Source organism: Dermacentor variabilis, chromosome 6, assembly GCF_050947875.1.
Source record: "Dermacentor variabilis isolate Ectoservices chromosome 6, ASM5094787v1, whole genome shotgun sequence".
In the NCBI taxonomy this organism is placed as follows: domain Eukaryota; kingdom Metazoa; phylum Arthropoda; class Arachnida; order Ixodida; family Ixodidae; genus Dermacentor; species Dermacentor variabilis.
The window spans coordinates 191207573-191220943 of record NC_134573.1 but is presented as its reverse complement, the minus strand read 5'-3'; the positions used below and the strand labels follow the sequence as shown (position 1 = coordinate 191220943).

Here is a 13371-nt window from a genome sequence, read left to right as displayed (position 1 = left end):
GTCTAATTTTTCTTCTATGCTGAGCACCCGGCGTCTTTTTTATTCGAGCTTTGGCATGACACGAGTCCTTGGTCGCACAATGCCACCTCTCATAGAACAAAGAAAGCTCTCTGGCACGGCGCCGAAATGTTGATGTGGCTTCATGCACAAACGCGCAGGGCACTTGACGGCCTTTGTTCCGATCTCTGAGGCTTGTTGTTCTGCCGGGCCACCTGATGGAGGCGACGCACCGCCATGTTTGCGTGACAAAAAGTGGAAACACTATGTGTTAACTGATACGTACAGAATAAGGTGGTACGGTTTATGCAGATACAAAACACATTATGTTAAATGGCTGCTGAGACGGGGATTTGACTTTACTACTTTTTAAACGAAACCACTGTTTAAGCGGGTACGGTTTAACAAGGTTTTACTGTAATATGCCTGTGACAGGGGGAGGGTTAAACGGATACAGAGTTTCAGTTCTGGGGGACACAGGCAGCAATACCGTCATGGTACGCCATAGCCTGGTTCCCCAGGAAGCTTCCACCAGCAAGCAACGGTCTCTGGTAATGGTTGATGGAACGACCCAAGTTCTTCCCGAGGCCCGCGTCACATTGTCATCACCTTATTTTATGGGAGAGACGCTGGCGAGGTGTATGGAATCACCTGTTTATGATGTAATTCTGGGGAACATCACAGGAGCTTGTGAACCAGCAGTAAAAAATTAGCGTAACTCTACTGGTTAAATTTTTTTTCTTCTCGATTTCAAACGTTGGTGCCAGGAAAATGTACGTAACGGGAACGTATCAACGAGGTTCTACTGTTTTGTTGGTGTAGTAACCTAGCGCTATAAAAAAACCACAGAGACATGAGAGGTTGACAAAGACAAGCGCTACTCACAGCTGTTTAATGGAAAGATGGAACTGTACTTATATATCCTCTTGTTACGCATGCGCATACCAAGTAAAAAGAACAGGTGCATGCACATCAAAGGCAGCTGCACAAGAAGTCAAATTCAGCATCACTTAATGAGATAGAAGGCTCACTTATACGCCTATCTGTTCTTGATAAAGAAGGCCTCAAGTGAAAGTCTAGAAGAGGTGTTGCCGCTTCTACCCAGAATGGTAGCCTCAGAAAATAGAGTGTCACACCCACACATGGTAACATGAGCCTCCACATGTGTGCCCTTATCCTCCTTTTTCTTTACTTTTTTTGCATGTTCCCTTAAACGGTCATTCACGCAATGCTCGGTTTGCCCAGTCTACAGCTGCCCACAAGGGTGCAAGGGAATTGTATATACAACCCCTCTGGAGCACTTAAAGGGCTTCTCATGCCTTGTGCGGTAAACCCACCTGCTCTCACAGCAAACTCTAGGGCACAGCTTTAAAAGCTTGTTGGGCACAGAAAAAAAAAAAAAGAGGAATACCGTGGCAGTTAGCAACCTAACTAAGGTTGTATGACACCTTGTGCACAACCTCCAGTCTCACCTTCGGTCGTTAGACCTCTGCCCTTGCCCTTCATGCTCCAAGCTTTACTTTTTGCAGTAGAGACTGTGCTATGGCTTTGACGACCGTCAGAGGGAAACCAGCTGCCAAAAGGCGTCCAACTTGGTTTGATAAACTAGAAAGCATTTAATGCACACACGATTTTCGCAGAGCTGATTTGTTTATTTATTTATTTATTTATTTATTTATTTATTTATATATACACATACCTCACAGGCTCCAACTGGAGTATTGCAAGAAGGGGTAAGAGAAATAGCATGTAGCAAAAACAGGAGAAGATAGCTAACAACAAATCAGACAATTGAAAAAGAAAGATGCCATTTAACATCAAGCAAACGAAAAACGACGACACTTTGGACGATCAGAAACGCGTGTGGCTCATTGAACTCCTGGCAAAAAACTGCAAACGCACGTATACCTATAAACTGCTTGCAAGAAGTGACAAGCACGACAGTTAAGTCATATGGTACAAATGAAACGTGCGCATGACTGCGGAATAATTTTTTTTTTATGTTTCTCTAAATGAATCCAGATTATTAATTTCAACAATGTGGCTTGGAAGATCGTTCCAAGCTGCTATTGCCAGAGGTAATGCAGATTTGTTAAATGCATTTGTGTGGTCAAACACTCGTGAAACTGTGTGCATTATATAAGTGGCGAGATGTGCGAAATGGCGGCAAAGGGGTAATGTAGTTGTGTGTTCACTGTGAGTGATTTTGTGCAGTAAGCAAAGCAGAACTATCATCCTTCTAGATTCAAGAGATGGGAGTGATAGTGATTTCTTTATAGCAGTAATGCTAGAATGCCTACTGTAATCTTTCGCGATGGAACGTGCAGCACGGTTTTGAACAGATTCGAGAGGATTTATTAAATATTCCTGATGTAGTGGCCAGATGGCAGAAGCGAATTTGAGCTGAGGACGAAGAAAGGTTTTGTATGCTATTTCACGAGTAACTGAAGAGGTTTCACGTAGGTTTCGTTTTAGGTAACTAAGTGTGCTAGATGCTTTTGCCGTAACATGTTTTATATGCGCCTTCCATGATAAGTTTGTTATAGTATGGATACCGAGATATTTGTACAAGGGGTTGACAGTGACAGCACTGTTATTAAGCGAGTAAATGTAAGGAGAGTTTGTTTTCTTTCAGCTAATGGTCATCAATTTGCATTTTTCTGAATTTAGTGACATGTGCCATAGCATGCACCAGTTTGTAATTTTATATAGATCTTTTTGAAGAGCGATATGGTCGTCGGGTGTCCTAATTTGGCGATAAACTATGCAATCGTCAGCAAATAATCTGATTGCTGATGTTATGTTGGATGGCAATTCATTTGTGTAGATGAGAAACAATAGCGGACCCAGCACGCTACCTTGAGGTACACCAGATGACACATCGGCCAAGGAGGCTGAATGATTGTCAGTAAATGTAAACTGTTTGCGGATGTGAGGAAGTTCCTTATCCATGATATTTTAAGGCTGTCTAAATGTAATGATGATAGTTTGGCTGTCAATCTAGACTGGGGAACACGATCAAAGGCTTTGGCAAAGTCAATAAAGATACTATCAATCTGGAAACCATTGTCTACATATGTGAATAGCTCGTTAGAGAATTCGATTAATTGAGTCTCACAGGAAAGTCCTTTCCTAAAACCGTGTTGCTTTGGATAGAAGAAATTGTTAGCTTCTAAGTGCTGCACAATATTAGATGCTATGACATGCCCTAGTAATTTACACGGAATGCTTGCTAATGATATGGGTCGGTAATTACTTATCTTGCTTTTATCACCAGACTTAAAGATGGGAATGATTTTCCCTATTTTCCAGTCACATGGTAGTTCCCCTGTCGATAAGGACTGCTCAAAAATATGCGCAAGGATGGGGGCTGTATGTGGATTATTATTTATACCATCAACGCCGGATGAGGTAGAGACCTTTAGTTTCTTAATTAGAGGTGAGATGGGGGGGGGGGCGGAGGCATCAATCTTTATTGGTGCCATATACCTGTAGTTTACGTCTGCGATTGCGGGAATGGTAGAGTAATCCTCGCATGTAAACATCGAGATAAAAGAAATGATTAAAAGCAACTGAGGATTCTTCTGAGATAGGTGCTCCGGTATGGAGTGAAATTCGGCCAGAGTCTTTCCGAGGGGAAATCACTGCCCAGAATTTCTTTGGATTATTTTAATAAACGAGAAGATGGGGGGGTTAACCAAGGGGCCCGATTTTTATTAGTCACATCATAAGAAGCCAACAAACACTGACACCAAGGACAACATAGGGGAAATTTTGTGCTTAATATATGAAAGAAAGAAACGATGAATTAATGAAAATTAAAGTGGATGAAAAAACTACTTGCCGCAGGTGGGAACTGAGCCCACAAACTTTGCATTTCGCGTGTGATGCTCTACCAATTGAGCTACCGTGGCGCCGTTCCCCCATCCACTTTCTTGGGTATTTATGTGTGTATGAGTGGTGGCACTCACTAACATTACTAGGGTTCTACTAGGACACATAAATACCCAAGAAAGTGGATGGGGAAACGGAAGAAAGTGGATGGGGAAACGGCGCCGCGGCAGCTCAATTGGTAGAGCATCGCACGCGAAATGCGAAGGTTGTGGGTTCGGTTCCCACCTGTGGCAAGTTGTTTTTTCATCCACTTTAATTTCCATTAATTCATCATTTCTTTCTTTCATTTATCAAGCACAAGTAATTTCCCCTATGTTGTCCTTCGTGTCAGTGTTTGTTGGCTTCTTATGTTAGGGTTATTTTGTATCATAGATTGGAGGTCATGTGAAAATAATTTGTGCTTAGCACTACGAATGTTACAGCAATATCCTTTTCAGACTCTTTATGTTTTAACCACGCCACTGGAGTTCCTTGCTGCTTAGCAATTCCGAACAGGCGTTTCTTTTTATTTTTTAATGACCGTAGCATCCTGTGATACTGTGGTTTTGAACTATCTACCCGGAAGTAAATCAGCGGAATATGAGCATGTGTAAGCTGCATTAGTGTTTTCATAAAGAGTTTCCAGCTTTCCTCAACAGGTCGGGAAACAAAGTTACGTATGAACGAGCTGTAGAAATTCTCTAAACCTATGTTGATGGCAGTGAAATCGGCGTTCTTATAATTAAATATGCGCTTAGGTGTCATAGTGCGTTTGTATAAGGGTAGTTCTATTGTAAGTTTAATGAGTAGATGATCACTAAAACCAGGCATCAAAGAAACTGATGCAACTGTTTCAGGGATAGATGTGAAAACGAGGTCAAGGACGTTATTGCCATGGGTGGGTTTCTTAATCATTTGCACTAGAGAAAAGTCTAGTGCAAGTGCTACGAAATCGTTGGAGTGTTGGCAGGGGGACGTTCGGTTAGCCCAGTCAATTTCGTGGTAATTAAAATCGCCAAATAAGAATATGTTAGCTTTTGAAAATATTGTAATTTCGCAAAGATTTTCATACATATAAGACGTGAACGTTTCTGTGCTTCCTGGTGGTTGACATATTCCAAATACATTCTTAGAATGTGAAGATAGAACGCAGACCCAGGTTATTTCAAACGGGCTTGAAATTTCAAAAGGAAAGGCAGTAACGTTTTTTTTTTTTTTTTTAAAGGCTATCAATACCCCGCCGCCCCTTCTTCCGTCACTGTCATTACGATAGATGCTGTAGCCAACCAATGGTTGTAGGACTTTGTCATCAGTGATATCGGAGGGGAGCCATGTTTCTGTGAGTAGTAGAATATCACAATTGCTGGTTTCTAGATGCGAGCAAACTTCAACACGTTTTGGGAGTAAACTGTGCATATTCGTGAAAGATATCGAAATCTGCGCTACAGCATTATGGACACTTGGATTGTGAGGTGGATGACAATCTGATGAGATTGCCGGCCTTTGAAACTGCTATCTAGATGATTGAATAATGCTGTCAGTGTCAGCGCAGTTAGTGAACACGGTATTCTCTATCCGCAGTTTATCGACGGCTAGCTTAAGCGGCACATTTTTGGACTTCGCAAATTCTATTAACTTTCTTCTGGCTACTCGTGTTTGCAATGAAAAGTCTTCGCCAACAGCAAAATTTGTATTTTTGAACTTATAACATTTTTCAATTACTCTTTGTTTATCCTTGTAAAGGGTGAATTCAGTAATAATCAATCTACATTTACCCACTTGGTATTTGCCAAGACGATGCGCATGGTTGACTTGCGAAGGTTCAATTGTAATGCCGAGTTCCTTTGAACATACATCAATGACTTTGCCTTCTGACGCTGACCACGTTTCATTGGAATCATTGGGGATGCCAAAAAAGAGATTACATCGCCTTAGTCGATTTTCCGTATCATCGTATCTTGATTCAATAGTCTTAATTTGCTCAGATATAGAATTAATAGCTTAAGGCGAGCGGAGTAGCAATGCGCCTTGGTATTTTTTCAGCGATGACGTGTCAACCTCAAGAACACGTAATCTTGAAGATAACTGTTGCAGGCCTGCGTTGACAGATGCTTGCCAATACTTAAGCGCATGTAGATCACTGCGCATGTCTGCCTGTCCGCTTTCAATCCTTGTTACAGTTTCTAAAACAGTAGTTAAGATTTATTCAATAGAAGGTCCTGGATTTGTCTCAACATCGCCAGATTGAAGCAGAGCCGTTATTTTAACACACATTGCTATAGACCAGAACACGCTAGCCTCGCACCCAGACTAACCGAACGCATACTCTCGCACCCGGATTGCCCGGTCGACCAGCACCATTTTGTACTGGGCTGCCAAAGTGTGTTCGCCGGCGACCAGTAGACATGGCAAGCGCCAGCTCTAGGACTCCAAAGTGTGGAAATATGCCCGTTCACGCGGATCCAAAGTACAAGAAGTCATCTGGGCATCATTGCGTCGTGTTTGGATGCCAAAACAACCAGCGCAAAACCAAACTGAAAGAGCAGAGGACAATGTTCTGCGTGCTTTAATAATATATGGCACAAACACAGTGCTGTAAATTCCTTCACAGGTTACGTGCCAAAAAGCTCACACGTGTTCTAGCATATAGCGTGTGGTTTGTACAAATGTAATAGCGTACTTACCCGATGTATTCGCTTCTGCAGTCTGCACAGCACTCAGTGTGGCTATTGCGGACTTGCATAAGGTCTTGAAGTTTGATTGGATCGAGACAGTGAAAATTACAGGTTAGAAAAAACATGAAACACGCCTTCCGCCCAGCTAAAAAGCTCAAGTTTCGCTTTAGCGCCCGGTCGCATCTCCCGGCGTGGCAGCCCAGGCCTGCTACTTCGCGGCGCTTGGGATAGATGGCGCGACCGGCGCTCATCAATATGGCGGCGCGCTTTGAATTCACGGTGTTCTGGTGTATACAGCTGCTACAATGCTTACACAAGTTAGGGAGCTCAGTGAGGCACAACACCACGAATAGGCAACGGTTGCTACTCCGAACGGAAAAACAATCAAGGCATCTAACCTGGAACATTAACAAGGGTGAGTGCGCCATTCCTGCAGCAGTGCTGTGCTCCAGTGATGTGCTTGCTGAGGAATCCTTTTGTAGACTGAGGCCGAGATTGATAGCGGAAGCAGTAGACATAGATCCAGGTTGCCCTCTCTCGCACCACCCGTTCAGAAACTTCGAACGTTCAAGAGGGCTGCCATCCTTTACACTGAAGAAACAAATCACTGTGCAGCAGGCCGCAAGTTCTATGTTTCTGAATGGGCGGTGCGAGAGTGACGATTGAAGCGAAGCTGAATTTTCACCTGTGATGGCAAGTGAAGAACTTGCCACGGGCCGAAGTCTGGACGCTTTCCGGAGCTGTAGGCCAAGCTTGCGGAGTACGTCGCTAAAATGCAGGATCGGTTCTTGCCAGTGAAGTGCGAAATGGTCATGAAACAAGCCCGGATCTTCGCCTTTTAAAGACCTGCTCCGCTGTGAGTACGAGTGGCTGGCTGCAGAAGACTGCGAACTTACGCCAACCGCACCTGTCAAAAGAGCCTCCCTGACAGCTGCGTGTGGTTGGGTGCATTCGGCTTGGGCTGCTGTTCCACCAGATGTTGTGCGGTCGTTTGCCAAATATGGAATTTCGCTGGACGACGACGCGCTATGGGACTGTAGCAGCAATGATGATGGCAGCACTAGTGAGGACAGCGGCACAAGTGAAGACAAGTAATCCAGTGACCATGTCAGCTACAAATAAATTTTCGTTATCGAATGCACCCTCGAGTATGCTCTTCTTTTTTTTTTCTTCTTTTTTTCTTGTCACACGCGATATGGGTGGTCGACTTACAATCATGTAAATACGGTATGCTGTTCCACCCTCTGTCTGGCCCCACGGCCCCACCCTCTGTCTGGCGTGGCTAGTGCCGGCGCAGTAAAAGAGACACGGAGCAAACTGCTCCCGATGAAAACCGGAACGAAGACTCAGCCGACCCGCGACCGTTTATTACTAATAAAGGCTTCACACGCCAGATGACACCTCCAGATTGGCCCAAGCTCGTCACATGACAGAAGGGGGTTGCGCCATCTAGCTAAGCAACTATAAAACATACATGTACGATAACACAGAGATCTGACAGGGGGCGACACTATACTACAACAACCAAAGCCAAGGGCTCCTTTTTACGCATGAACCTCTGGACGCCACAGGCCTGCAGTTTTTAGATTTAAGGCTGCTTGAAATTGGTCATGTCTGCTGGGCTTATCAACTGCGAGCCTTGAAGCAATTGCTGCCATACGATTCCACACATTCTAAGGTGGTGAAGCGAGCAGTAGGTTGTCTTTGCTTGGAATCAGCTCTGCGAAAATCATGCATGCATCAAATTCAATGCTTATCAAACCAAGTTGGAGGCCTTTTGGCAGCTGGTTTCCCTTTGACGGCCGTCAATGCCACAGCACAGTCTCTACTGCAAAAAGTAAAGCTTGGAGCATGAAGGGCAAGGGCAGAGGTCTAACGACCGAAGGTGAGACTGGAGGTTGTGCACAAGGTGTCATACAACCTTAGTTAGGTTGCTAACTGCCACGGTATTCCTCTTTTTTTTTTTTCTGTGCCCAACAAGCTTTTAAGCTGTGCCCTAGAGTTTGCTGTGAGAGCAGGTGGGTTTACCGCACAAGGCATGAGAAGCCCTTTAAGTGCTCCAGAGGGGTTGTATATGCAATTCCCTTGCAAACCCTTGTGGGCAGCTGTAGACTGGGCAAACCGAGCGTTGCGTGAATGACCGTTTAAGGGAACATGCAAAAAAAGTAAAGAAAAAGGAGGATAAGGGCACACATGTGGAGGCTCATGTTACCATGTGTGGGTGTGACACTCGATTTTCTGAGGCTACCATTCTGGGTAGAACAGGAAGCTAAGGATGCAATGTGATGGCTTGTTGTGCTGGGCAATACACATTTCTCGCTGCTGGGGAGGATACATTACCATAAATTCGCAGCAGTAACCTGTGCAGTGTCCTTCCAGTCCCAATCTCTAGTGATTCGGCACAGCACATAGACGTCAAGTAGTGTGCATTGATGTGCTTTGTTGTTCTTTGGTGTTCATGTGCCATGCTTTGCACAATCTGTCAAATGAGTGACGAGGTGTGCTTGTATATGTGGCAGTGTACTGCTCGGCATGGCCACAATTAGTACATGACCGGGGTTGTTGGAGAAGTATGGGAGAGGCCTTTGCCCTGCAGTGGGCTTAACCAGGCTGATGGTGATGATGATGATGATGACTGCTCAGTTGCCGAGACTGTCATTGACACTTCCTTGAAGAAGTTGTGCACCTTATAAAGCTGCATTTTAACATTTTCTTGGAGCGAGTACTCAGAATGTGTTAATACAAGTAGCATAACCAGGTGAGTAGCAGCAAGCATGAAAACCAACAGCAACAAGCACGACATGTCCATTTGCTTTTTCTGCACCACTGTGAACCATGTCAAAGTGTTGCATGAGAAGCAGACTTGCACTCAATGTTTGTTTCCTCATCCTAATGCACCACCAGATGTTGTATGACAAATTGAGCCTGCACTGCTATGGCTTGATAGCAGTGGCCACATCGGATGTTGATGCCAGGAAATTGCCAGTGGCAAATTTTTTTCAGCTTTTCATTGGCTTTACTGGGAGTGCCTTATTCGAGCCCCAGCAACAGCAAAGCGCCGCACTTCATAAAGGACCCAGAAGGAGCATCGCAGCATTGAATAACCACAATCTTGGGCACAGGGTGATTGTACTTTACAAGACCATCCTGCCCTCCAGCGTGCTCCTTGAGCGAGCTTTCACGGTCTCTATAATGATCTCTTCAGAAGGAAATGAGGGTGGATAACCCACAAAGCTTTTAGAAAAGCTTGTTAGTGAAGGTAATGTGTCAGGGGCTGCAGCGGACACACCAAAAGAGCCAGGCCAGCTTGTTCTGTTTACTCTATCTGTGCAATTTTAACAATGGTGGAAGCAAAGTTATTTATTTATTTATTTATTTATTTCACAATACTGCAGGCCAACGTGGCCCAAGCAGGAGTAATGTAAAAGTGATCAATTACCTTTTAGTAACTGCTCAATTACTGTCATGGAGTAGCAATTGTTGCTAAGTAATTGTCTGATTGAAGTAATTATAATTTTAATTAGGTACTTAGTTTCTGTGACACGATGAGATGATGGCACCATATGCACCACTGGTGCAGATGGTGCCTAAACCTTAGGCATTGTCATCCTCTAATGTGTTTGATTTCCAAAAACTGCAAACATCATTCCTTATTTGTGAGCAAAAAAAGTGATGTGCTGGGATATGCAAAGCCTAGCATGTCAGAACTATTAATGGCCCAAAATGTAAGAAAGCCAGAGTGACTCAATTATTCCGACAGTAAATGTCACGATTAAAATCCTTCTATGGCAGGCTTTAGTCGCGATGTCTTTGTGCATCATGACACTTCTATCCACTTAGTACCAAACTGAAACAAGGCTGGAGAAAAAGATGGCATTAGTTTAGAGCCTATCCAAGGCTTGCCAGTCTTGGAGTCTTGTGTTTTGAGAGTTCACGCCCTCATTTAATCGAGGGGAAAAAAAAGTTGAAATCTTAGATCACTGTTTATCAGTGCTCCTTTATTGCTGCCTATGGAATAAATATTTATGCATTTTGAGTCATGGTTGATGTGCATGCAAAGTGTAGTGTGTATAGTGTGTGTACATTAATTGGAGCATTATCCAAGTGCTAAGTTTTTCAGGTGTTTAAAGGGCCCTTGAAACGGTTCGGACAAACACTGTAGGTGCGTAGGGTACAGCTAAAGTTAATCATTCACACCACAATTTGTGTGAAGCGTCACATATTAAGAGAGCTATGAAAAATTGCAAGTTATCTTTCCCTATAGTCATGCATTTTCTCCTCAACTCGTTCACTGAGTGATCGGGGCTAAGCTCCACTTTCACTGGCTCTGCGTCATGGTGGCACATGGTGTCGTCTACTTCCGGTTCTCTAGGAGCGCGCACACGAAGCCTCTCCAAACTCTCCGCCAGCTGCTTGGCAGTCGACCCCAAGCGAGAGCCCTCGAAGCAGCTTGCATTGCGAGCATTCTGTCCCAGCTCTGAACGTGTCTGGCATTCCGGTAACCACAGGCGAGCTGGCCATTTCAACAGTTGGGTGAAAGTATAAACTCAAGCTGATGAAGGAACTTTAGCATAGACGTACGTGAGCGGCCTGATCGGTCTGCACGGTCTAGCCACCTGGTAGCGCAGAGCTTAACCAGCCAAACAAAGAATTAATATTGCTCTGACCAGTGTAAAACATTTTAAACATTTTTAAAAACAGCGTGTTAACGATTACGCTCCTGCAAAATATTTACACCAGCAGCAAAGAAGAATACACTTCGTTACTGTGTTTGGTTGAGCTCTGTGCCATCAGGTGACTGCACCGTGCAGACTATTCACATTTCTGCTTCTGCTCATCCTGTGGAAACGGGACAGTCAAACGGCCAGGCTTGGCCCCCTTCACTTGCATTTACCCGAATACCGAACTCGCGAAACGCTACTGTGGCAGTAATGCTCCGGTGTAAAGTGACGGCCGCAAACGCACAAATCCTGGCTCCCATTGGATAGCGACAGTCCGATGCGCTGCAGCCACTCCGCTCGTCTGCTGCCTTGCAGAGGGACACGATGTTGCAGCTTGACATATTGCCACTCGCTACATCTGCGACCCATAATGCAACAAAAGCGAATCATGGTGCTCACGAAAAGACAGACCGACACTGACCGCGAAGCTGTCGTCAAAACGGAGCACGTTGTAACACAAGCAGACGACAGTTGCTGTGTGTCGGACGTGATGAAGTGTACTGAGAAATTGTTCTTGTGCATTCTCTTTCTGTTAGTTTCTTTTTATAGAAGCAAATTCACTAACATGCCAACTATTACGAACAAATTATGCAACTGCTTGAAAGAAACAGCTTCACTGGAAACTGAGCTGAGATTCTGCAAGGTCACATAAGTCTGTTGGGTTCTTCATTCTAAATATATTAAAACTAAATATTAAAGCAAAATTTTTGCTTTGCCAGTACAGAAGCAAGAAGACGTTATCGTGTTCTATATGATTGGCTTACTTTATTTTGATGCAAGCCCTCCTAATAATGTACCATCGTCATCTTTACAAACCTGCCTGTCTTCAGACAAGTGTTGTGCAGTGACATGCGAAAGCAAAAGGAGAGAGCGGCACCATTCCTTCTTCCGTTGTGTGCAACCTTGCACATTCCCTGCACACAAGTGGAATATAATGATGAGGTGATCATGCTACCTCTCACACTCGCCATTCAAAGCTACAATATAGAGTCCATCCATATATATTCAAATGAATTTGGTAGTGTGTGCCAAAGTAGCATTAAGATAAAGTGTTAGGGACTGGGTGCTAATGCAAGAAGAAATGGTGCCCTTCGTGTCTTTTGTTTTTGCAACTTGCATTGCAGCATGTGCCTGATGAGGCTATTTGCCACACGCTCACCTGTTCCTGTTCATAAAGATAAGGACAGTATGTATACATGGTTTGGGGATGCAGGAAATCATTTGGTGTATTACACTTGGTTTGCAAGTTCCTTTATCCTGCTAATTCAAAAGTAGCCTTTTCCACTTCATTGCAGTCTGGATCATTTTAGTGAGAGGAGGATTTATTTAAAATAAAAATAATCTTGGTTGCAATGTATAAATAGCTTTTGCTATGTTGCATAAAAATCTTATGAGTTGGGACATTTTTGATACTGTTGTTGCATTAAAACATTGCCAGCTAGTTTTGAACACCCGACGCACTTTTCTGTTGTGTAAGTGCACACCTCTTGGATACGGAAAGAAAACCATGTGGCACAACTGACACATTATGCAGGACCCGACGCCTTCTGCTGAACGGCTGGTGCCAAAAGACTTGCTGCTACGGTTGTTTGAGTCTACGCTGTTTGACATGCCTCTCGCCATAGACTACCTGTTTCGTTCAAAAGAGCCTGGGGTGCTTGCATACCTAGGTGAGTGGTCCTTCTGTATGGATGCACTCGTGCTTCCTGTGGCATCATATTTCACTACAGTTTGACATTGGCTTATTCTGACTGCCTTAATCCTTTACACACAAATTAAGCTTTTTTGTTGCTTCAGTATTGTTCTTTTTCACTATCAGATTTCTTAAAATGCACTATGCTGATGCTCACCTGATGCCTACCCTCATATGTTCTTATTTGTGGGCTTAACTGTTCTTTGCTACTACTGTAATGCCATGTTGTTGTGCAGATGCCTTAGGCATTTCTTTTTCCACTCACAGGTAACAGAATGTTCAGCTTCAGTGATGCTGATGTGGACTTCTACTTGCCTCAGATTGTCAGCATGTATGTGCACCACAGTGACATAGCAGACTCCCTGCGGCCCTACTTAGTCCAAAGGTAAAGGGGTGTTGATACTTAAAGTGT

The 13371-nt window shown here is 44.0% G+C and overlaps 1 protein-coding gene across 6 annotated transcripts in view; it reads left to right on the top strand.

The window, feature by feature from the left end:
- fwd (phosphatidylinositol 4-kinase beta fwd) overlaps window positions 1-13371 on the top strand; it is a 161138-nt gene that overhangs the window by 23190 nt on the left and 124577 nt on the right. For all 6 annotated transcript variants that reach the window (XM_075697209.1, XM_075697204.1, XM_075697206.1 and 3 more), the window contains 2 exons: window positions 12801-12936; window positions 13227-13344. In XM_075697209.1, coding sequence (XP_075553324.1) covers window positions 12801-12936; window positions 13227-13344 — 254 coding nt within the window. The remainder of the gene's footprint in view (window positions 1-12800; window positions 12937-13226; window positions 13345-13371) is intronic.